This window comes from Strix aluco, chromosome Z, assembly GCF_031877795.1.
Source record: "Strix aluco isolate bStrAlu1 chromosome Z, bStrAlu1.hap1, whole genome shotgun sequence".
In the NCBI taxonomy this organism is placed as follows: Eukaryota; Metazoa; Chordata; class Aves; order Strigiformes; family Strigidae; genus Strix; species Strix aluco.
Window position 1 is genome coordinate 13,825,924 of NC_133971.1, and position 25,313 is coordinate 13,851,236.

The 25,313-nt window shown below is 38.5% G+C and overlaps 1 protein-coding gene across 4 annotated transcripts in view; it reads left to right on the top strand.

Annotated features, from left to right (window-relative positions):
- The window catches only part of MAST4 (microtubule associated serine/threonine kinase family member 4), a 243,741-nt gene that overhangs the window by 209,504 nt on the left and 8,924 nt on the right, over nt 1–25,313 (top strand). For all 4 annotated transcript variants that reach the window (XM_074811703.1, XM_074811706.1, XM_074811704.1 and 1 more), the window contains 12 exons: nt 5,491–5,699; nt 6,448–6,586; nt 7,605–7,737; nt 8,455–8,620; nt 11,619–11,720; nt 14,414–14,536; nt 14,779–14,891; nt 16,843–16,970; nt 17,073–17,305; nt 19,131–19,331; nt 22,143–22,369; nt 24,228–24,350. In XM_074811703.1, coding sequence (XP_074667804.1) covers nt 5,491–5,699; nt 6,448–6,586; nt 7,605–7,737; nt 8,455–8,620; nt 11,619–11,720; nt 14,414–14,536; nt 14,779–14,891; nt 16,843–16,970; nt 17,073–17,305; nt 19,131–19,331; nt 22,143–22,369; nt 24,228–24,350 — 1,897 coding nt within the window. The remainder of the gene's footprint in view (nt 1–5,490; nt 5,700–6,447; nt 6,587–7,604; nt 7,738–8,454; nt 8,621–11,618; nt 11,721–14,413; nt 14,537–14,778; nt 14,892–16,842; nt 16,971–17,072; nt 17,306–19,130; nt 19,332–22,142; nt 22,370–24,227; nt 24,351–25,313) is intronic.

The following is a 25,313-nucleotide window of genomic DNA, read 5'->3' on the forward strand; positions in this document are numbered from 1 at the left end:
CTCTCTGACTTTTTTCAGCCAGCCAAAGCTTTTCATACTTCCCAAATTTTAAACTTTTACTGCAATTACAGCAATATTTTTTCCATATTCCAACTTGCAAGAGGTAGCAGGTAGTAATAGTCCATTTCTTCAAGTTGGCATCAGCCTGGTTTCCTGAACCAGCTCAACAAAATAAAGGTTACATTTGATTTCAGGAAAGGAAGTGATGTTAGTTCAGTTGCTCTCCACTAATGTATAACTGTACCTGCTTAAAGGAAATACATGAAACCACTTTTGCACCCATCTGGAATGCTTTTACTTCTACAAAGATGGTAATGTCAATATGTACATGACATACTGGCTAATGGTGTTGCTTGATAAATTTAAAAAACTCTGAGGTAGTGTTAGCTTGAGCAGCTGCTGCCCCTAACCTTTCAGTACTCATTTCTATCCCTTCTCTACTCATTTGACACTACTTGCTCATGTGTGGTGGCACTGGGAATAGGACTAAGAAAGTTGCCCAGCTGCAGAATAACACCCCATCAGTCGGGTTAATTCATCATCAGCCTGGCAGTCACCCATTCAGAAGTGGAAGGGGACAGAGGGTTCACTTAAGTAGCACCAGCTCTGAATGGTCTACAGGTCTAATAAGCTGTATTTCTTTCCTTCTTTTCAGTTTATCCCTGTGGGTGACTGGTCTGTGTAGAGTAGGAGGCTTTGATTCGTAGAAGCCCATAGCTTTAAAGAGCAGTTTAGAAAGTAGATGCTGGCAGTTTCTGTGCTCAGGATCTTATATTCATCATTCATTGTGGACTTACTCAAAATGATGAACTTCGAACTAATGCACTTTATTAGCCTCGTGAGCCTCCCTACCCAATACAGCACAGGCCAAGTGCCTTATCCTTCTTCTGTAGCTAATGTGTGTGAGGATCTAATATTGGCAGCTAATGCAGTGTTCTCTGTGGTAGAGAAAGGTTGTTACTGAGTTGAAGGTCTTGAATTCTGTCCCTCCTGAATGTGTAGCGTCCTGCAAACTGATGAGTAGCTCAGTTTCTCAAGTGTTTCTTTTGCAAATACAGAACAGTGTATCCATAGGAAGTCTGGACAACAGCTTGATCGTTTTGCATCTGTGTTTACTAGCGCTGTCATAAAGATAGAAGGCGTTGCTACTGTTAGGTATGGCGAGGTGGTTTTATTAGTCAAAATCTGTGACTTACTGGAACAACTAGAACTAGTACCAGTTGTGAGAGAAGGATCACAGCCATTGTGTTCTCTTCCTTCAGATGGCAGGCTTCTCATTTGCTTCTAAGTAGACTAGGATAAGTCTGAAATGCTACTGAGAGGAGACTGTGTGCATTGTCCCAGGGCTTGGAAGACCCACACAGCACTGGATGCTCATGTTAGGAGTGCTGCAGTGCTTTAGACAGCATTTCCCCGTGCCCCCAAATAAGTCTGATCTGGTCATGGGTATCGCCTAGCTGGGAGGTGGTGTAGTGGTGCTTGTAAATTGTGATCTTAAATAACTATCTGTAAATTTTACCGTATTGCCATAACATGAATCACAGCCTCACAAGTGGCTCCTCTTCACTGGAGGCAACATGAGACATAATTTCAGAGTAGTAGAGAATTTAGCCGTCTCTTCCCAGGAAATTGCTTGTGAAAATGAAACATAGCTCATGGTGAGCAGCTGTAACTTAAGCAGCAAGTACAGTGTCTGTGTTTCCACATGGAGTTCAAGGTCCTTTGAAAAATTAGAGAATCAGGTCAGAGCAAATGACACAGTACGTTAGCCTCAAGCACTGAATGTAGACTAGATTGTAAAATGGCTCTAAAAGTTGAAGTTACTGAAGAGCTGTAAACTAGGCCTGAAGCCAGTAAGTAATTTAAAGAAAAAATGGGAATCTTTGTTGTGAGATTGGAAGGATAGATTGCACAATATTTAAGTAGGAGCAGTTCAGGAACACAGTTAAATGTTTTAGAATTTTTTTGGTCATCTTAACACATGCACTGTATTTTATATTTGTGCCTAGCTAAAAGTATTTTAGAGATACTTTTTCAAGCCGAGATATATGTTGGAAGTGGAATAAGGTAATGTTTAGACAATGCCAGAGTTTTATGATTTTTCTTATTTCTCTTGAAAAGTAAACTTTTCTTGCTGTGTTGAAATACAGCATCAATAAAATACAGAGCACTTGTGTACATGTTGAGATCCATACAGTGAAATCAGAGGATGTTTTGGAAATCTTTTGTCACCATGTTATGAAAACAGAAAGGGGGGAGATAGGAAAGCAAATTCTTCGTTTGAAACTGTAGGAGGTTGCAACACCACCATTCTTGATCATGGCTTTCCAGGCAGACATGGCATACCACTGTCGTTGAATGGATTGTCAGGGCAGTCGGATTGTCAGGATGTTCTTAATACATTGCTTTTGTGTTAAAGAAATTTATGATTGTCTTTATAATGTACTGAAAATCATGAGCAGCATTTAGTGATCAAGACCAAGCAACCAGGAGTGAGGTATTGTGCTCTCTCTTGAAAGCACATACTAAACAAATACACACTTCTGTCTAGTGCTCCAGCTGTAGCACTCTGAAAAATTAAAAATAGAGATAAGTGTGGGAGATTGGGCTTGTGGTGAGAAAAAAAACAAGATACAAGTTCAATGCCAGGATTAGGAGAACTTAGCAAGATAACAGCTTCAAGGAGTGAACGGAAACTAGGAGGCCATCACAATCTATGCAGTATGTTGTTGTACAATAACGGATTTAATATTACCCAAGACAGAGTTCTTATGTGCTAGAACTTACTGTGGATGTTCGCATCATTTTACCTCAAAGATCGCAGTTGCATCTCAGCAGATGTGTGCTTTACTCCAAGCTTTCCATTTAGATTAAGTTGAAGTCCCCCTTACGTGCAGAAACATGGAAGGTTTCCTGTTTCTTTTTTTTCCTTTTTTTCCTTTTTTTTCTTTCTTTTTTTTTTTTTTTTTTTAATGTCCAGGCTATTTATACATTTTTATTTAACTGTTTCTCTTTGGGAAGATTTCATTTTTTTATTTATCATTTTATTGACAGTTCAGCAAATTCTAATACGCTCTTTTGAACTGTGGGAGCTAACACTGGTGTCACAGGCAGTCCCAGGTGCAGTTTTTGCAGTGTCCTTAGTTTAGTGTACTGGTAAACTAGGGCAATGGCATCACTGCTGTGAACTGGGAATGTCCTGGAGGAAGAAAGCTCTTCTGCAGGAATAGCATGCTGCTGGCTAAGGCATAGTTTTCTCTGTAAAGCACAAGTGCTGTTTGCTGGGGTTACTGTGATCAGAGGAAATGAGTAAGTGATGTTGGACATTTTTATATGTTGAAGATCATTTAAAAGCACTTTATATAGCATGAACAGTGTATGCATGTGTAAAAGTGGAAGAGACAGTTGGTTGCAGTTGTTTTGTGAGTCTGGTACACTGTTTTTTTCCTGAGGAATTGTAGATAACTGAATCCTAGTGGAAAGTTATACAATTACGTGCCTGTGACTGTAAGACTGAGAATGCAATTTAGAGAGCTGGGAAAACGTAGCCAGCATGTCCCAGATATTTACTGGACTAGATAGTCCTTATAACTTACTGGTTCTCCATCTTCAAATATGTTAGTAATGACCCTACAGATCCATATGATCTGCAGAAGGGATTTATTAAGATGCTATAGTAATATGCTCTGGTTAATACCTGTCTTTCAAGAGTTCATCTTGCACACTGTCCAGATTAAAGCTCTGAGAAAGATCTGCATGCCGAGTCCCCAGGCAGTCCTCAGTTCATTCATGTAACTTTATTTTTTTTGAAGCATTGTGGCTTCAGGCACCAGAAGGGCTCACTTTTCTATGTGCCAGGAGAGCACAAGGGAACTGAAATAGGGAAAATAAAAGATGAAGTTAGAGGAGATTAAGAAGCTAAGACTGACTGACAGGAGACAGCAACAAAACAGAGAGAAAAAACAGAATGTAGGGGAAAGAAAAACAAAGGAAAAAAGTTGTAATGAAGGGGTGGAGAGAGAATAGAATGAGGGGAGCAGTAGGAAGAGGTGCTGGAGGACAGAAGGCGTGAAGCCAGCAGGGAGGAGTACAGGAGCTGAATAACTCAGTCTTTATTCCAGCTTGGGAGAGGCAGAAGGGAGTCAGACTTAGTAGGAGGCATGAAGGGTGGGGTTTGTCTTGGGTTTTGCCCAAGGTGGTTTTCCCCTACTTTCATAATGGTGTAATGTCTTTTACCTGTCCTGCGCTCAGACAAGAGCAAGAAATTAATGAAAGTTTTTGGAATCAGTAAGAGAAAGTTTCTCATCTAGAAAAAACTTTCCTCTGGAAAGGAAAGCAGAAACATGTTGATTTTTTCAATGCCTGTAACTTCGGTATCTGTGGGAAGATCTTCATAGAAATAGCAAGGCAAGAGTTGTTTTTTGTGTTTAAATAAATAATTGTATGCTGATAATTGGACCTCATGGGGACAATGAATTTAAAAACTACATAATTGAGTCCCATCTTTTTTCCCCCCCTCTATTTTCTCCTTTTAGTCCTTTGTTTCCATAAACACTTACTACTGTGGTAATTATATACTGGAGATGCTATAAACATTAAATGATACAAAGCAGATTTCAAGCAAAGTGAACATTTCCAGGATTTGCTTCAAGGGATTTTGAGAAGTGCAGCAGTAATGTCCTGTGTCAGTGTTTTATGGCAGGGTGATTCCTTCTCCTGAGCCTTGAAAGAAAAAAGGCTTGTCCACATAAGATTTTCTTTCACTTTTCTTTCTTCACTGCCTTGACCTTATCTAACCAAGCTTACAGGAAACTTTGTACCCATTACCCCAGTGGAGATTCTGCATGTCAAGATACATCTTAATCCCACATTACCATGTAGTTAACGCAGTGATCTTTGTTTTGAATTACCTACTGGTGACCTACCCCTGATATGGATCAACGCTGATGTCAGGGACTGAACAAGAACAGAAAATTTTGCACCTGGCAATGAGGGAGCCACCCCATCAAGCAACCTTCATGAGAAACCTGTGACATGTTTTAAAATCCCCTGGATGGAGTCTGAGTCATCAGACAGCACACTTAGAGAATAAGCATTTGTTGGAAAGACTTATAACGCTGTGCCTTAGCTGGGTTTTGTATATAATCCTTCATTGATGGAAATGCCCAAAATCTGCCTGAGCTGAGAGCATTTGCTATATCTGTTGGGGGAGCATTTTCTATATCTGTTGTTTGCTGTGCAGGAGGGAATTGTTTTTATTTTGTGTACTAATTTGTGTTGACTGAGACTCATCCTGGTTATGAAACAAAATGAGGTTTGTAGCCATTCTTTAATGTGAAAGGCAGGTCAACTACATTACATTTTTTTAAAGTATTTTATATAATACATACACTTTTTTTAAAAAAAAATTATTTGTAAAAGTATTTTAAAATACGTTTTTAATAGTTATTCAGACTTTTTTCTTTTTCTCTCCCATTTGAACTTTTTCAGTGCGGTTTATTTTGTGAGACACAAAGAAACCAGACAAAGATTTGCCATGAAGAAAATTAATAAGCAGAATCTCATCCTCCGAAACCAGATCCAACAGGCCTTTGTTGAGCGTGATATCCTGACATTTGCAGAAAATCCATTCGTTGTCAGCATGTATTGTTCCTTTGAAACAAGACGTCATTTATGCATGGTCATGGAGTATGTAGAAGGTAAAATGTCTGTTCTGTTTAACAGAGGAAAAAGACAGTTTTCTTACACCAAGAAGGAAAAATAGCCTGTATGGTACTTGCATTAGAAAGGCCCGCTGTGTGTCCTCTGTACTCTGGCAATACAGACTTAGGATCTAAATCAAACAGCAAGGTGGCTTTTTTCCCAGTCATTATCTCCCAGTGAGAGCTTGTAAAACACTTGTGCTCCAGCTATAATGGGAAGTAACTGCTCTTTGAATAAGTTCCTCATAGACTGTAATCATAAGTGTCGTAGAACTCAAAAGTTCGTGTGGAAATGCTGTTTGCTTTTATGGAGTTCAAATTTTCATTAGCACATGTTGGGGTATTTGTAATAGGTATTTATATAAGAAAGAGGGAAGAGGAAGCAATTTGAAAAGGTGCTCATGCTGAAGGAGAACAGCAGACAGAGATGCAGTGCAAAATGAGATACCCAGGCTATGGTTGTGTGGGGTTTGAGGTTTTTTTGACACCACCCCCACCCCACCTTTTCTTTTTAAAGTAGCAGCTCAAACTTTATTGGTTTCCAGCTGAAACCTTGTACTGCTCACATCAAGCTTCACGCTGTTTCCAATACAGTAGTTGGTGTGTTTACATCTTCAACTGAATCGTCTGACTGGAAAATAAACATTTATGACTATAGTTTGTGTCTTTTTCTGCAGCATGTATGAATTGTACTGATACACCTCAGAATTTAGTGTCATGTGGAACATTCGTCCTGTTTTCACAGGTGGAGACTGTGCTACTTTGATGAAGAACATGGGTCCCTTACCTGTGGACATGGCAAGAATGTACTTTGCAGAAACTGTTCTGGCCTTGGAATACCTTCATAATTATGGAATTGTACACAGGGATTTGAAACCAGACAAGTATGTATATAGAATATAACCAAAGGAGGACTTTGAAACTGTTAGATAAAATATGAAAGGTGTAAACTTGCTTTGAACGTTTTTGAAATGTTGTCGTGAATGTTGTGTAGATTCACAATTTCTGCACAATATCTGAATCTTCATGACCTGCAGTTACAGAAAATTAATTTTTTCCAGAAGAGCTCTTTAAAATTTTCTATCTTTAAGGTGGAAGGGGCTATCAGAGTTGCTAAAAACAATGTACTTACTCTTCTGGCTGAAATAGAGGGAAATGCATTTTGGTCATTAAGGAAAAGGTCTTTCAAAGTATGCTTAGGACACTGTTTAACACACAGTATCATCATCTTGCAGATATGTGCATATATGAAGACAAGATTGGGAAATCATTCCTGTTGCATGTGTCTTTTTTGTTCTTTTTTCAATATTTAGAATTACAATATTGTTCCTATACATGTAAATAATGTACAGCAAGTAGCTGCAGTAAAAAGTACTGCTGTTGCAGTTCCATTAATGTTATTCCTCTTTCACATTTAAAAAAAAAGAATTGGAGTCATGTCTGTTGAGTAACAATATGTTCACAGCACGATACCTCAGGTCAGAATAGTATTAGTTACTAACTTAATACCTGATTTTTTTTCAAATGAATGACACAGCTTGTTACAAACAGAAAATGCTCACCTCACTTCAAAAGCTTATTCTATTCTAGGTCTTTTGATGCCTGTTTCTTTTTCTTCAAAACACCTGGCATTCAGCTCTCAACACTTGTATGGTTCTATAAGATGTTGTGCAATTGCATATAAAAAGTTTGTTCACATCTGATAATATTAACAGATATAAGATGGTCAGATTTTTAACCTGTTTATTTTGTACCTGGTCAAATTACTATTTATGCTGTCTATGTTTTTGCAGTACTAATGAAACATTTTTCTGCAAGTGTTATAGTAGTAGTAGTAGTAATAATAATAATCACAGAAAGTTAAATTACATCACAGTAACCTGAGATCATTCTAATTTTCAGTTTATTGGTAACATCCATGGGCCATATAAAGCTTACAGACTTTGGCCTATCAAAGGTGGGGCTAATGAGTTTGACTACCAATCTGTATGAGGGTCACATTGAGAAGGATGCCAGAGAATTCCTTGACAAACAAGTAAGACACAGCCTTTTTCATTTCTAATTAAGTATTCAAATAAAGTGATGTTTTGCCAGCAGAATGTACCATAATACTGTAAACTGTTGTTATTTCTGCATTGGTGTTCCAGTTGTGTATGGCAGTTACTTTTACTCATGCCCTGCAGATTATTCTAGGCTTTTTTCTTTCTACATTAGGATCTATTAGTAAGATGAACAACCTAATTGTGTGCAAGTGAATCTGTGAGAGAGACAAATGGAAAACTGTTTTTATAAGGAATTCAGAAGTCTCAGCAGAGTACTTGTGGAGCTTATGATGCATTGTACAACCAAGGGTGCTAAAATCCTTACTATGGCCCATTTCCCTTTAAGCATGCCTCATTGCCATTGCTCACAATCTGTTCAATGTAGAAGTTACTTAAGATAAAACCATGACAACTTTCATGTAAACAGAAGGCTATGTTTAAGTTAAGTAAAATATTTGCCATGATGGACTCCTATGTATGAAATGCAAACTGTCCTTTGCATGACAGATACGCAAGTGTTGAATATGATACCTGTAATTGTAGCTAGGTCGTTCTAAAATCATTAGCTGTTATGCAAACTCGGCAGACCAAAACCTACTGAATTCCATTTTACCATGTTTCTGTATTATTTTACATTTCAAGAATTGTAAGTGATGTGACATAGCTCAATTAGACTCGTTTTACCATCCTGCTTATTTTCTTCCTTTTAGGTCTGTGGTACACCTGAATACATAGCTCCTGAAGTGATACTGAGACAGGGTTATGGAAAACCAGTGGACTGGTGGGCTATGGGAATTATCCTTTATGAATTTCTTGTTGGGTGTGTGCCGTTCTTTGGAGATACACCAGAAGAGCTGTTTGGACAAGTAATCAGTGGTGAGGATCATCACAAAAAAACCCAGATTTCTTAGCTTGCTGTGAAACATTTCAATTTCTGTCAATAGTAAAGATACTTACAACTTCACTGGTAGACTAGGTTTTCAAGCTAGTTTTGCTCAAGAAACCACCATTACCATAATATTTTAATATACAATTTGCTGTCAAAGCAGTAGGAATAAATTTGGATTAAAACCTGAACTTACTCTATATTGTTGCTAAGTACAGAAATGCAGTAATGTAGAGTACAATGGTTAAGCTGCACTATTTGAAAAAGAAAAGCAGTATTAGTAGAAAAGTAGTGCCACTCTGGCACGGTAATTTCAGTCTTTAGTAAAGAAATTATACCAGAGAAGAAATGGTTAAAATAAATTTGCATAAATGGGAAAATGCCTTATGGCACAATGAAGAAATTAACAAAGATGTAATAAAACCCTAAAACAAATGTCTCCCGAATAATAAATAATGAGAAAGAGAAGGAAACAAATTCAATTCACAGATTGTTAATGATTTCATTGGTGATTGTTGTAGTGTAATGTTATTTCTGTAGCAGCTGTTCTTCTTCCATTTAAAATTCAATAACCTTTTAGATCTTATCCTGCAAGCTGACCCTAAGTATTGTTATGTGGCTTGTGGCAAAACTGAATGATAATTAAACAGAATTGTTTACTATTCTACCTGCTGTTTCCATAAATTTCCCAGATGCATAGATGTAGAGGGCCTCTATTTATGCCAAAAGTCTAACAGAATGGCACCTCTGTTACTATTTCCCAGGCTGTTTTATGGTCTGCTTAAAAGGTCCAGTAGCTAAGAACAAAAAAAAAAAAAAAAAAAAAAACCACCAAAAACATGTAGAAGACTCAACAGAGACAGAACTAACCATACCTGGTTCCTTGTTCCCTGAGAATGCAACAAATACCCTGTTGTACTTCAGGAGACACACTGTCATCATCTTGCTTTTCTCCATCTCTGAAGCTGAAAGCCAGACTTGTTTGTAAACTGTAATGAAATGGATTTGTGAGCTGACTCTAGTATATGACCTCTTTGTACAACATCCTAGCTGTTCATGGATTTACAACCATGTTGTTTTCTGATGTGGTATGCTGAGGCCTAAGTCACAAGGAGAATCAACTGTTTAATTAACACAAGCAGCAAATGCTGGCTTTATTCTGTATGCCTCATGGCTGCGATGCATATTCATGCTTGATTTTCCAAATCAGATTTAAACTGCAGTGGAAGCTGTAGGCAGGCGAGTGTGGAAATAACTCATGTTTTTATTGCATTTCCAGGCACACGTACATGTGGTTTTATCTTTATGCTCTCTGACGGGGAGAAGGGGAGAAAGAAAATTAATGACAAAATTTGCACTTTAGACTTTATTTTGCATGTGGCATTAATTTTACATTTTATAAAACAAATCGTCATGTGTTACAATCTGGCTGATACTTAGATAACTTTATCTGTTTGTATGCGTCCATTTATCTTCCAGAAATTATTTGTAGAAGTGTATGTTTATAAACCTAATCTATTCCCATTTACTCTCCAAGACTGTTGGGTCAGCTTAGTTTCTTGTTTTGATGTTGACTTGGTAGTTTCTTCTCTTTTGTTTTAAATATCCTTTCTTACTGAAATCATTCTTACTGGCAGTTTCTGCAGAACTCTTGTTGTATAAATTTCCTGTGCTAAAATATATGGGCCCCTCGTATTCAACTCCAAAAGTCATGTTAAAGAACCCAAACTATAGCCTAGACTTTTATTCCAGTTTCTGTGCGTGAAATCTACATTGTACTTGGAAGTCTACTTTAAAATCTTGCCCCCTCATTTTACCTTGCTTCTTCTTCATTGTAGGTTGCCTTTCCTGCCCCCGGGTTGTCTGAGTACAACAGTGAGAGGCCTCTGTGTAAACTTAGATGCCTAAAATGATCAGGGTTAAAAATAATGCTTCAGAAACGTGTTACATTTCATGCCTGTTTATTTCAGTACCTTTCCTTAAACTCTGAAATAAAAACATTAAACTTGTGTGTAGCTTCTGATTATTATTTCTCAACTACGATCATTTTGAAGGAAAAATCTAGATCATATGACAACAAAATCCTTAACAGCCTTCTGTACTTCCTGAGCTCCTAGCATTCTGTTCCTTTGATGCCAAAATCCTTGTACCTCCCAAGGAACTTCTGCAGAGTTTTGTCTAAACCTGCAATGTTAATACATTTGTGGAGGCAGCTTCTGCTAAAAATCAGAAAAAACTTGCTGTGTAAGCTGTTACAAAGTTCATGTTCATATTGAAACTGGCATATTTTGAATTGTTCAAATTAAAGTTGGTGGAATTTTTGTTCATCCTGAACTGAATACTGCAGCAGTTAATATCTTCATTGCATGACTTAGGTCCAACTTGCTATGAAGTGTAAAAGCCTCAGTACTGTAAGAGTCAGTAGGGTGAGGTGATTTTCCTCTGAAGTATGAGACATTTGGAAAAAAACTCTATCGGCATGTATCTCTCCAGATCAGAGTCTGATACCTTGGCCCTTAATTGTGGGAGTAATGACTTCAGTGAGTCTACTAACGTTAGAGAAGGTTTACAGATGTGATGAACAGTGACTGCTGGGTCAGGTCAGCTGTGTCCATCTTAACAGCAGTTTCCATGGAACAGAACTAAAATGTAAACCATGATTTTGGTGAGGCAGGGAGAAGGGACAGCATACAAGTTGTGCTAATATTTTGCGATAGTTTTCCTTGAGCCAAGCATTCCTGTATTCTGTTGTTAAACGCTGTTTTGGGTTAAAGGATACTTCAGAGGAAAATGGGAACATAACAATATGTTTATGGAGTTTGTATAGAGAGTATAAAAATCAGAAGTAATTGATATGCTACAGAGAGCAACTTGAAAAAGTTGCATTAACTCTGACTGTACTGCTAGCTCACTATGAGAGTTTTCACAGTTTCTGCTGAATGTTGTGATCAGACTTCAGTAATAACAAACAACTTTCTGTTTTGCTAGATGAAATCAACTGGCCTGAAAAGGATGAAGCACCACCTCCAGATGCCCAGGATCTGATTACCCTGCTGCTCAGGCAGAATCCTTTGGAAAGACTAGGAACAGGTTAGGAGACACTCTTTTAAATTGTTAGTGTGCTAGAAATAGCTTGTATATTTGGCATTGGGAGCTTTTGTTCACCTATTTGTTTTGCCCAGGAAACATCTGTCAGGGCCAGTAGCATGACAACATGCCGTTACAACAGAGGGTATTTTATAGATTAAGACCAGTTATATGAGCTTAACAAGATGATGACTGTCCTTTTTTGGTGATTTACATGTGGTCATTCACATTCACTCTTCTCTTAATTTGATAAATAAAACAGAAATTTTCAAAGACCTGGTTAGCCATTGGATGGGTTTCCTTCATGAGTACAGTATTAAATAACTAAACACAGAAATAGAGAAAGGGAATCAATACACACCTGATGCTTCCCTTTTCGGAAGTATCTTGGCCTGACAAAATAGTTCTCCAGTCTTTAGGGTGGGTGGTCAGGAGGTTGTGTTGTGAAAGGTGGTGTCATTCCCATTCAGTGAGCATGCCTTGCTTGAAAAAGAATAAAGTCAAAAGTGTGAATGTTAAGGAAGTAAATGGATATCGGTGAGAACACAAGCTGCCATCTTATTCCAGTGTGGTCATTCAGTGCTGTGCTTATTCCGTTTTGAGAGAAGAGCCTGGCATGTGATACTAGGAGCAGTGAGCCTGCATAGACTAGTGAAAGTACTGTACATTGATGCAACAGAGTGTATTTGTTTGTTGATGGAGCAGGATTTATTTGGGAATTTGGATGAGAGGCAGTAATGAAGAATATTGCACATAATTTTTAAAACGTTAAGGTATGAGAATCCTAGTCACTGACTGCCACTCCACTGGGCAAAGCACTATGTAAACACAGCAAGAAAAGGCCTCCTACATAAGAGCCTGAATATAAAGGTATAGTGTTATTATAGTGAACACTGTACGCCATGAATATAAATACATCGGGGGTGTTAAGGAAACCAAGTGACAGGTGGTATCAACGTGAGAGTACTTGAAAAATTGCTGGCAAAACTGCGTCCAGTGGTCAGATGGTACTGCATGGTTTTAGAGCTAATAAGAACAGGAGCTTTAGGGATCAGTTCATAACTGATCATTACCACAGCCACTTGGGGGGGAACATGAGTATAACCCAGACCCCAAGTACTATTGACATGGTCCCAAATGACAGGTCTTCCTTTGGGACATGATGACATGACTGAGATGAGTCAAGTGCATGTCCCTTGCTCCCTGAGCATCTGGGTTCTATGTGAACAGCCCTTAGACTTCACTGTAGCTGATGGTCTGGAGTAAGTGCCATCCAGAAAAGTTTGTTCTCCCTTGCACCATGTTGAACAAGTTAAGAGTGAGGGAGGTATCATGCCCTCATCAGCTTCATCACTTGCTACCTGCTTCATCTGCTGTGCAAGGCAAGGTGCTGCTGCCAAAGGCAAAATGAAGAGCCACAACTAGTCGTATTTCCTTGTTTTAAAGTGTACTCCTTTCAGGCATTGTTGTGTCATTGCCAGGATGCTTTTCCTGGTAAACATGGTGTTAATTCAAGACTGTCACCCTGTGAGAGTCTGGATCAGAAGTAGATTGCAAATTCTGTCTCTTCTGCTATAGCTGGTTGAGAAAGTGAGTTGTCTAGAACAAGGCTGACAACTACTGTAATGGTCAGTGCCACTGCATGGAGCATCTGTGCAGCTCATTTACAGGCTGATTTCTTTCGACTGTTGCTGATCTCTCGAGAGTCTGAAGAAGGAAATTGGGCGGGCATTTCTCTGAAGCACAGAGGGGTGTTTAGAAACCGCAACAAAGTTTTTTGAAGTATCAGAAGCAACTCACAAAAACAGAGGCTGCAATGTGACAGGTCCTATGGGGACACTGGAAAACTGCATCATTTATCCTAGGCTCCACCATGTATTTCAAATGACTGCCCTATCTATTTAATACGTATTAGCTAGCTACATAACACTCTGTGAAAATCATAATAGTGTATTTGCTCAGGAGACCTGAGTGGCATCAAGTTGACAGAAGAGAGAGAGGTATTTTGAAGAAGGAAGATGACAGAAAAAAGAGCTATTTGCATTTGAAGTGTCTGATACCAATCAAGAACTATACAGTTCTGATGTAATAACCCATTACTGTGCTCAGAGAAATGCTCACTCCTTGGCTAGTGACTTAAAATGAGATGTGATTTTAGTTTCCTTTGGGAAGATTTGGCTTTTATGAATTTTTCCGTGGTGCGGTCAAAAAATCAAAGAACCCAACGTAGAAATCTTTACAGCCTGTCTTAGAGACCAATCCTGGTATGGTATACAACAATGGTATTTTGACTCTGAGAACTATTAAGAATCGTTTCTCATTACTTTCTAACTTGTATTTATCTTGTGCACATATTTATATTTTTATGACTACTACTACTACTGCATCTTATGCTTCTGACTAATTTGTAGCTGACAGATAATAATTAGTATATCCAGAAAAATAGAAATGTTAAAAGGGGCAAGATAATAAAGCAATACCACCACTGTTAAAGAAATGGCAACAACAAAACAGGGACAGGGAGGTGCTCTTGACAGATTTAGCACATTCTAGTGGAAATGGGTAGTAGATGTTCCTGCCTACAGTGATGACTGTGCCTTCCCGTGATAATTAGCATTTTTGGGCCAAGGGTTTAGTTGAATTAGTGTCAGAGGATTTGCTGTAATTTGCTCTGTGTTTTTCTCTGGCTCCCCCAGGTGGTGCGTATGAAGTAAAGCAGCATCAGTTCTTCAGGGGCCTTGACTGGAATGGTCTGCTGAGGCAGAAAGCAGAATTTATTCCGCAATTGGAATCTGAAGATGACACAAGTTATTTTGACAGTAGGTGTTTGGTATTAAAAAATGTGATGAACACCTCGTTTAAATAATCACTGTCTTTGACTTTTGCTTACTGCTTTGAAAATCTCCTTTATCAGAACTACTGACAGCTTGCAATTTCACTGGTGGTTTGACATTTCAGCAGAAATAATCTTAGAGAATAGAATTGTGCTTTTAGTTACTACTAAAGCTTGGTACCCATTCTTTCCTGATAAATTCAAATACTTTATTTCCCGTGTCTGTAGCTCGTTCTGAGAAATATCACCATTTGGAAACTGAAGAAGAAGATGATACCAATGATGAAGATTTTAATTTGGAGATAAGACAGTTTTCCTCATGTTCACACAGATTTTCAAAAGTAAGTAAAAATTGCTGTAATGTTAGTATGTACATAAATATTTGTGTACATAAACATTTAGCTACTTTTATAGAGTTTGGAAATATTAGATATGGAAGAGATGTATAGGAATTATTTCTTCAAGAAATGTTAACTGAAATTGAGCAAGAATGAAATGAATACCATTAAATCAAAACATGGGAAGGTTCTGTAGGAAAGTTATTTCTTGAATCCTGAAGAAGGTAATAAAAAATGAGATACATAGGTTGGTATTTTCTTTAGAAAATTCATGAGAACATAACAGAAAGTTAAGGGAGACTGTTCTGTTAGATGCTAATGCAGGTTACTTACCTTGGTTTCCTTGTACATAGTTTGCATGTTACTCCAGCTGTGTCCTGGGTATTTTGCAGGTGATAGTATAACAAAGGTTACAGTACTAGCCTATAGTAGCTGTTAATTAGATTACACTAGACTGGAGGGAAAAAGCAAAGTAGTGGTTAGCATGTGATTTGGTTAAGGAGAGATGTGGATTTTAGAGAGTGATTTGAATGTTGTGAATTGAAGGTAAAGCTGACTGTCCAAATGGTAGTATACTTTAGTGGTTGAGATAAGAGATAATTATTGCTGGATGAGGGACGACAATAGGAGCAGAGTGGGCATGCTCAGAAAATACCGTGGAGGGTAAATTGGCAGGAAATAATGGAGGTGGAATGCCTGATGCACGTGCTTTTACTCTTAATATAGCATCCAGCAGTCATTTTCAAAGGCTTTCTATTAAAAATTTCTTCAACCTACTTTAGGAACTGTTTAAAGGTACTTGGAAAGTCTGTGTTTGCATCTTGTTTGTCCTGAGTTATGCTTTAAGGAATTGGTGGATTTTATGCTGGGTCTGCAGTGCCACATGTGTTTTGAATCTGTGATAGCATGGAAGAGTAGAGGCAGGAATTGGGGATGTAGTTACCCTCATTCTGTGTAAACTCCTTATTTTGACTTGGTAGCATGTTTCAAATTGAGATACTGGTAAACAACACAGCCTGTTTGGAGGTAACTTGGACAAGAGTCAATGGGCACAAACTGAAACACAGGAAGTTCTGTCTGAAGACAAGGAAACACTTAAAAAACTGTGAGGGTGATCGAGCACTGGCACTGTTTGTCCAGAGAAGTTGTGGAGTCTCCATCCATGGAGGTCTCCAAAAGCCATCTGGGCATGGTCCTGAGCATCAAGCTCTAGGTGACCCTGCTTGTGCAGAGGGGTTGGACAACATGACCTGCAGAGGTCCCTTGCAACCTCATTCTGTGATTCTGTGATCTTCTGTCCTTTTGAAAGCTCTGTACTGCAGGAATAGTTTGGTTTGCTAATGTCGTTATGTCATTGCATCTTCAGTTGTACCTCTCAGGCTGTAGAATATATAGCTGACAATTCGTGTACTGTTTGTTAGCTAAGCAAACAACAGACTTCCAATGATCAGAGTTGTTTTTTTCAATATCTTTTAGCCAAATAATTTATTCTTAACTTCAAAGTCAGTTCAGATTAATTGTTCTGCTTTCCACAACTAAGTGGTAGATACTAAGTCAGTGTCTTAGGGTTAGGGCTTTTTTTACCTTGTTGGCTTTATGGTTGTGAATTAATTCAAGATGTGCATTAATCCTGTGACCTAGAGACCCCAAGGCTGTGGATTTTGTTTGTATGCTCTTGGTTCATGCAGTGAAATGGGGATAAAGCTGGTGAATTCATAATGGGAAGAGACCTCATTCGTGACCCTGTATGTGAGGAGCCAAGAAAGCAAAATAGCAAAGCATTTTAAGAACTTGAAATTCAAAAAGACTCAAGAAGTTTGAAGTTTGCACTCTAAAATACTGTATAATCATTTAGAACATGCACAGTACAACCTAAAATGTGCTTTCCTGCGTATTTTTTTATATCAAATACATCAGTGATAAGTTGGGTTTTTATGTTTTTTTTGTCTAATAGGTTTTTAGTAGCATAGATCGAGTCACTCAAGTGCAAGGTGAAGAAAAGGAAGATGCAGGAGACAAAACAAAAAGTGTAACATTGCCTTCTGTGGAATCTTTAAGCTGGAGCTCCGAATATTCTGAAATGTAAGTAGGAGGAGGTGCTGGAAGTGGTCCATGCCATTCTTGCCAGGTAGAAGGCCTCCTCATCTCAATAACTGCATGAGAGTTTATTTATTTTTAATGCAGACAACAAACATCTACATCCATCTCCTCTGACACTGAGAGTGGCAGGCAGCAACGCAGTTCTGGTTTGCTTCCGAAGTTGGCCATATCAGCTGAAGGAGAACAGGATGATTCCACTGGCTTACTGGGACCCCGGGAGGAACAGGAAAAGCCTGCATTTGTGAGTGAGGAAATAGTGCAAGACGAACCTGAAGTAACCACTCCAGCAAGTACAATCAGCAGCTCCACGCTATCAGGTAATTTACAGTGGGTCTCTTGACTGGTGACATTATAAACAGTTGTGGACCTTCTCTGTTTAGCAGTAGCAGTCATGGATTTAGAAGTCCTGTATTTCAGAACTGCTTTTTAAAAAAGCCATCCCAAGAGAGATATGGTTTGAGCTCAGGCTCAAGCTAATAAAATCTCATGAAAATACATATGGGAAAGTTTCAACATTTGGTGTCACCCCACTGACTGTAAGGCATAAAGCCTTTGCAGGATCCTGCTGCAAAGAAAAGGAGTCTTAGATCCCTTGAGCACTTAAAGCACTATTTTTAGTGCTTTAAGCCACCTTGCTGAACTTGATGATCTTTTGATTGATCATCCTGGAGTCATTCTTACTGATCTATATTGCTGTTTTCTAACACTGTGCTGCACCATTGTGTAGTTTTTAATTAAGACATCTCAATGATGTACACCTTTCAGAATTGGCAGGGTTGTCTTTGACTTGTGGAAGTCACTTTTGTCATTAGGAATCTAGGAGAGAGCATTGTAAACCATTCCCTACTTAAATAATTTATTTCCTTTATACATCCCTCTCCCAGCTCAAGCATGCATTTCAGTGGCATCCAGGGCCCTAGTATCTTACTGGTTTTGTACTTTCAGAAGGGAATTTCATACAACTGTTGGAAGACCTGATGCTTATCACAGATCTAGGCCTATGTCAGTCTAAGATTGTCCATTGTTCCAGTTACCTTCTCTGTACATTTACCTGTCCTCAGCTTATTTCTCTTCTGTACCTCACTGAGTTTTCTCAAGATACTCCTTTCTGTTCCCATACCCCTAATTTCCCTTATAGTCTGCATTTTCCTCCCCTTTCCTCCTCTCCATTTCTGGGAAAGTAAATTTCCTCGGGCTCCTCCAGCTGTACAACTATTTCCATCTCCTTCCCTTGTCTAAAACCTGGACTGTGCTGTATCCCAAGTCTCACTCACTCCCCCCAGTCCTGTGTTAAGGTGTTGGCATTAGCACAGCAGTCACAGTGATAACTCAAAGCATTCAATCCTTTTCTGTCACTTACCAGTTACACTTAAGAGTAATTTCATTTTTCTGTAATCCATTAGCGACAGAATATTCAGTGACCTTGAAGGAATACTAGGAATTGCTGCTATGTCTTTAAACAGGTGACCTACCCTTGGTGTGTGTCTCATAAGGTCATATAACTTCCCAGTGACATCTTTGAATTTTTGAAGAAATCCCATGCAGGTTGTTCACATGACACAAGGCCTTTATGGGGTTTTTTTCATTGTTTGAAACATTGTTGTCCTTCCTCCATTCAGTATTGTGAAAATTCATTACCTGTGATAGACTAATACCAATGTGGTTGTAATACTGAGTTTAGTGGTGCTGAGTATCTTTCTCCTGCATGGTAGAAAACCATCCAAAGAATAAAAGCAAAAGATAGTAATTGAAAATAAAATTATACTTGGTGTTTTAATGATTTTGGGAAAGTTGTTAAGCTGATAGCAACTTACGTAGGATGGGAGCCTTACATTTACTTTACGAGGAGTTTACATGAAAAGTAAATGTATCAAGTTCTCTAAGGTGACTGATGCATATTGAGATACCAGACTTGTTTCAGCTTTTGTCTGTTGTTTTACTTTATTCTGTGACTACAAAAAAACGTTGCTTCAATTCAGTTAACATTTATGCATTCTGTAAGTCTGGAAGAATTACTCAGATGTCTGTAATGTTGCTTTATTAATTTTTTAACAGAAAGAAAAATTCCTATTTCACAACAGTACCATTTTCCATCCCTGATTCCCAGTTTTCCCTCAATGTCTTTATCCCTTCTTTGTACAGTTGGCAGTTTCTCAGAGCACTTAGATCAGATAAATGGAAGGCGAGAAAGTGTGGACAGTACAGATAACTCCTCAAAGCCACCCTGTGAAGTTGCATCTCACATGGCTCGTCAGCGACTAGAAAGCACAGAGAAAAAGAAGATCTCTGGAAAAGTCACAAAGTCCCTTTCTGCAAGCGCTTTGTCCCTCATGATCCCAGGAGGTAGAGATAAATCTTTTTGTTTGAAATGTTATGATATATGCATACTTGATGGTTTATGACATAAATACAAAATTTTGGAGAGTCCAGAATGGGTTCTGTGTCACACTTTTTTGTTCTTCTTGCTGTTCACATGTGTTACTAGATGGTGCAGTCTTGTCAGCAGTTATAGTGGGCACATTACAGCTGAGGGACCTTCTCTGACAGGCAAAAGTGTAGCTTGGTGGTGACTACTTTGTTTGACCCTGTGCATGCACAGCAGGATGCAGGCGTCAGTCCTTGGTCCATCCTACAGTAGGGGTGTAGCTTAAATTTTAAGTAGCTCACTATGTACAGTTCCAAGAACAGCTGTTTGTTATAGCAGCACATTCAACCTGACTAGTTCTCTCCCATCCCATGTAAGGAAAGGTGATAAGCAGGAGAGAAGTGTCCCAGAAGTAGAAATAGCATGTAGGCTCCTGTTTGTACTACATTGACTTACATGGGGTGGTCAAAATTTGAGACCAGAAATATTGCTATAAGTATGTGGAAGTATAGCAGTAGTATTGAGTGTTTTCAGATGAAGCATTGGTGCTTTGTTTTTTAATGGTCCAGAATCAAAGTCCAAATTTCCCAAACTTTGAGGGATTTTTTCCAAAAGTGGGATTACATCCTAACTTTGCACACTGGTCATATGCTGCTTTTAGACCTTAGGTGTAATATTTCAGTATCTGCTGGTCTGAGAACATAACCCTGCACTTGCTCCGTATGTTCAAAGATGTCTTTGACAGTAACTTCAGCAGGTTGCTTTTAAGTCCTTGGGCTAGTGGAGAATTAATTGTACAGTGTTGAAGAGTTGGTTCTGGCTCCCCTCTTAGTCTTCACCTGTCTTTGGGTTGTAAAGCACATGCCCTGTGTGCCCTGGTAATACCTTGGTGAGGAAATACTGTGCTATTGTGAATGTGTTTTGGAGACCGTGGAAAGGGGACAGGCCATCAAAACCCTATTACTGCAGGAATTTCTGATTCACCTCATGTATTCTACCCTTCTTCACCAGAGAACAGCATAGGCACCTGTAATTCCAGCAGCTAGCTATGAGGATAATGAGATAAGAGGAAAATGTTGAGTCTCATTTAGAGGTATATTTTGCCCCTGCTTGAATGAGGATAACTAGGGACAGTCAAAATAATTAGCATTTCTGTGATGTTATCAGAATGTGAAAGATCATTCTCACAAAATGCGTGAGAGACTTGAAGATGACTTTATTTTTACAATGAAAAATATGGTGAAAGAGTGCTCATCCTGCTCAGGGCAGTGTTGACACTGAAACTGCAAGTGTCTTGCAAAAACTCTGGGCTTGTTCCTTGTAAAGACTATTTCTTCCGAATAACATTTGTTCCCATATGTCATAAGTGGGTTTTTGGTATACCCCTGTAACAGTTAGCATCATGGTTATTTTTTCTGCTTGTAGAGGGTCTGTAGTGCATGTTAGTTATTGCGATTATCTATCAAAGGAACACGATATACATACAGGTAGTTACACAGCCAAGTAACACTCAAGAGTTATTCATCAGTTTGAATTCTAGTAGTTCTTTCACAGCTGTTGAGTATAAATCAGAAGGTTCAGAGATGGTATAGACTGAGTTACTGTGCTCATTATACTATTTTCTTTCAGTTTAATCTCAACATCATTCTATAAAATCCAAACTTCCCTTTGCCTACACCTAAAAATGATGTCATTGTACCAACCAAAATCTTATATGTTAGCTGTACCTAATATTGTCCAAAAAAACTACCTTATTCATGTTTATCCATAAAATAAACTGCCGCAACAGATGGCCAGTGTTTCTAACCTGAGTCATGTAGCTGAGAGTCACAGGATGTGACAGTCCCACATGCAGCACAAGGCGGAGGGGTGGGGGATCTGGGCATGTTTCAGAGCCAAATGGTGACAGTGACAGCCCCCTCGGGGCTTGGCTGTTCTGTGGGATTTCAGCATTAACCCAGTGATACCAATCTCTGGGAGTCTGGTGACTCGCATCCAGGCAGTAGTGCCTCTGCTGTCAAAGCATATCTGCCCTTGCATGGCGTGGCTTGGCACAGACTCCAAACATGGAATCTTTCTGGGCTGCATTCCTTTGCAGAACTGTCACCCTGTTAGAGTCACCAAAGTGTATTTTATGCTGCTGCAATTGTGTTTACATTTGCACAGGCATGAGCACATAGTGCTTTCAAAATAATGAAATAAAACTAAGCTGTAATTGCAAGAAATTCTTGTGGTCTTACATGATGTAGCAGAACATAGAAATGGAGGCTTGGTACAAGCATTGAGTTACTGTCCTATGTCCAACTGGTTATTGTGGTTTAATTACAGTAGTCTTTATCTGTATCTATATATAACTGAAACCGAAAAACCAACTAGTGCTTTGTTTAGCCCTGCTGGATGATTTGGGGGATGGTTTTGGGTGTACTCACAATAACATCTGCTACCAAATCGATTTTATTTTCATGAGTGTTAGGAAGAGGCTGAGAATTGTTCTTCCAAAGTTAGCAATGAGTGTGTTTCCTATCTAAAAGGAAAAATCAGTCTTCATCTAACAAGTTAACCCTTGCATTAAAAAATAGTTTACATATAAAGAAACTTAGTTCTAAGATCTGGTTGTTGGTTAAACTTCTCATTCCTCCTCAATTGGTGTGTATCTTAGTGAGTGTTTATGCAAAGACAGTGATATGTTTTGACACAAAGGTGTCACAAAACTAAACAAATTCCCCGTTTTGTGTCTGTATTTGTGTGTGCTCAGATTGTACTCTAATAGACAGATTTTTTTCTTCCAGATGTGTTTGGTGTTTCTCCTTTGGGAAGTCCTATGTCTCCTCATTCCCTCTCATCTGATCCTTCATCCTCCCGAGATTCATCTCCCAGCCGTGATTCGATTGCTGCTGTAAGTCCTCATCAACCGATAGTAATTCACAGTTCAGGAAAAAAGTATGGCTTCACCATCCGAGCAATCAGGGTTTACGTGGGTGACAGCGATATCTACACTGTGCACCACATTGTTTGGGTAAGCTAATATGTTTTTTCACTTACATACAGCCACAAAAAACTGTAATGATGTATTTGCTTTTGATTTTTGTGCCTGTGGTATCTGTTTATTAACAGTTACTGTGTAAATTGTGATGTTATGCCAAGCAGTTTTCTTAGAATGAAATTAGTGCCTGTGCACAAGACCAGTGTTGGCTGTAGGGATGACACAAGCCACCTTTGGCAGAAGTGGTACCTACATATGATGTTGACCTTCATGAGTCGCTTTCACTTTTGTCAACTTTGGCAATTGTGAACAACCATATCTAAGTTCAGAGCACTGTGGCTTAGAAAACCAAAGGGTTGGTGCAGCCCACTGTGGTGGTTTAGTCCCTGCTGGGGTCTGAGACCACGCGGCCGCTGCCCCTCCCCACAAACAGAGTGAAACACAAAGCCCCGGGCTGAGATAAGGACAGGTCTAATACAACAGTGCAACTGCAATGCAACAAACAACAACAATAACAATAAGAATAACAGTAATACCAATGAACAGAGCAAAATATCTACCAATACAGCAGTGAGAAGAGAGCAAATCCCAAAGTACACGCGGTAACCGACTGTCCCACTTTGGCGCCAGGATGTGACGTCAGCATGATATATGAATAACCCGGCTAGAGCTTCCCCTGCACTGCTGGGGAAACTTAACCCTATCCTGGCTAAACCAGGACACCCACTTTGAGGGCAGGATTTGCAAAGCTAGGAGATTGTAAACAGAAATTGTTGAAATATACATGGAGTTTTTAAATTGCATCAATTAAGGGATTCATGAAAGTCAACAATATTTTACTAGATGCAAGTAGGCTGATTTCAGGCACAGACTTTATTTTTGTGTAAAAATGTGCAAATCATTTGGAATTATGAATACCTTTGAGGATTCCATGGCACAGGAAAAAGACTGTTCTGAATAAATTATGTATTTTCCATCCTCTGTTCATAACTGATTTCAACGAAGTGGGAGGCTAAAGGAAAAGACAGCAGTTCTTGTATCTCACTGGTTATCAACCTCCTTAATTGTAAAATAAATACATATTTATGTAAATATATTTATTTTCTAATTGAGGTTGATAACAAATTATGTATTTTATATAATGTTAAATATGCACAAATAGTGTGTGTGTATGAACTAAAATATTTCTACTACCTTAATATAATTTTGAAAAATTGATTACAAATTTATCAAAAGCTTTGAAGTTTTGTACAATGCTCTGTTTTAATTATGTATTGTATGTTTTGAAGTATCAGTGCTACACATGTGGTAGTGTATTTCTCATTTTCATGTTGTTTAACTCAGACCTATTAATCCATCAAGAACATTGAATCTTGAGAATGGTATACATTTGATTGATAATGGAATAAATTAAAAAAATTGATTTCTTGCTACTGGTATAGCATCACATCAGTGAAAGAAAGGGGAAAAGATGGTACATTACAGTAAAAGTGAAACCTTGGCTTTTTTCCAAAATACTGTAGGTTTGTTGCGTTTTTCTAGCTCCATAAGCACTGTAGGCTTCAGTAGTGGCTGTGTGGCTTAAAATTCTTCAAAAGCTCATTTTAAAATACAATAAATTGTTTAAGCCTCCTTCAGAATAACTTGCAATTCAGTTTGTTTTGGTCCTTCATCACCTTTGTGATGTCCCTCTAATGGTCAGTTTGAGTAAGGTGAAATGACTGGTCTGATTTTTCTTCCTTTTTTCCTATATATAACTTAGTATCTGTAAGTTTTCTTCATCGCCAACTGGTTTTATTGAAAGAGTTCATTAGACAAAGCCTACTCTTGAAAGTATGAAGGTTAAACAGAAGCCCATTTTGTGAATATTCCCTTCGTCTCTGATTTCCAGGATGTGGAAGAAGGAGGTGCAGCTTACCAAGTGGGTTTAAAAGCTGGAGACCTGATTACTCATATCAATGGAGAGCCAGTGCATGGTCTTGTTCATACAGAAGTCATTGAATTGTTGTTAAAGGTAAGTCTGGACAGCGGGGATACAAAAGCACTTGCTGTTTTCACCAAGGATTGAGAAGTGTTATATTTGTTTCCTTCAAAGATCAGTTACCAGATTTTTGTGGTGGTTCAGTTACAAACTCTAAGCTACACTTGTGCAGATTTGGAGAAAGGTCAATGACTTCATATATCCTCCTATGATTCTCTGCAGTAAACTGGCACTGCTGCTGAGATAGCTGAGGTACATTTGAGGCACTGACACAGAGATGTCACTGTCTCTCAAAAAAAAATTTGACATTTTCAAGCACTTTCTTAAATTCCCCCATCCTCATCAGGTAATTGAGGCTTTTGATGATCATGCTACATATTGTTTTCTCCTTTTATAGTGAAATCAGTGAGGAAAAGTGGAAGCAAAGAATATGAAATATTTTCTTGCCTTACTGTACAGGAACTTGTCTTTTATAATCTTAAGGCCCAGAATGTTTTTGTCTCTCCTGTAACCAGGCATGTTCCACAGAGCTTCTTTGCTTAATGAAGTTCTGATCCTGCAGTTGGACTTCTATGAATAATCTATCACTTCTTTCTCTTGTGGAGTTTTCTGAGGTCTATCCTATTAGAAAATTACAGTTATTCCTTAAAAACAAACAAAATCCTAACTTTTTTAATGAGTGATAGTGTCTTAGCTTTTCGCTGAAGCTAATCATAATTGCAGGTTTTGTGTAATATTTTCAGCACAGACTAGGTCAGAATTATTTTAGACAGCTGTGTATTTACTTCCTATTATTAACAATTTATGGTGTTACATGCAGAGCTTTGCCTGTCAAAGGAAGTAGACAGTTATGAAAGAAGATTGGAAAGCAACGAAGTAATGGGGAAATATAAAGAGCTGAGGAAAGATGCAAAATATACTTTTCCTTACGTCTTTATTTTCCTTCCCTGAAACCAGGAGGAACTTCCAAGTTTTCCGGTTTTGCAAGAAATGTAT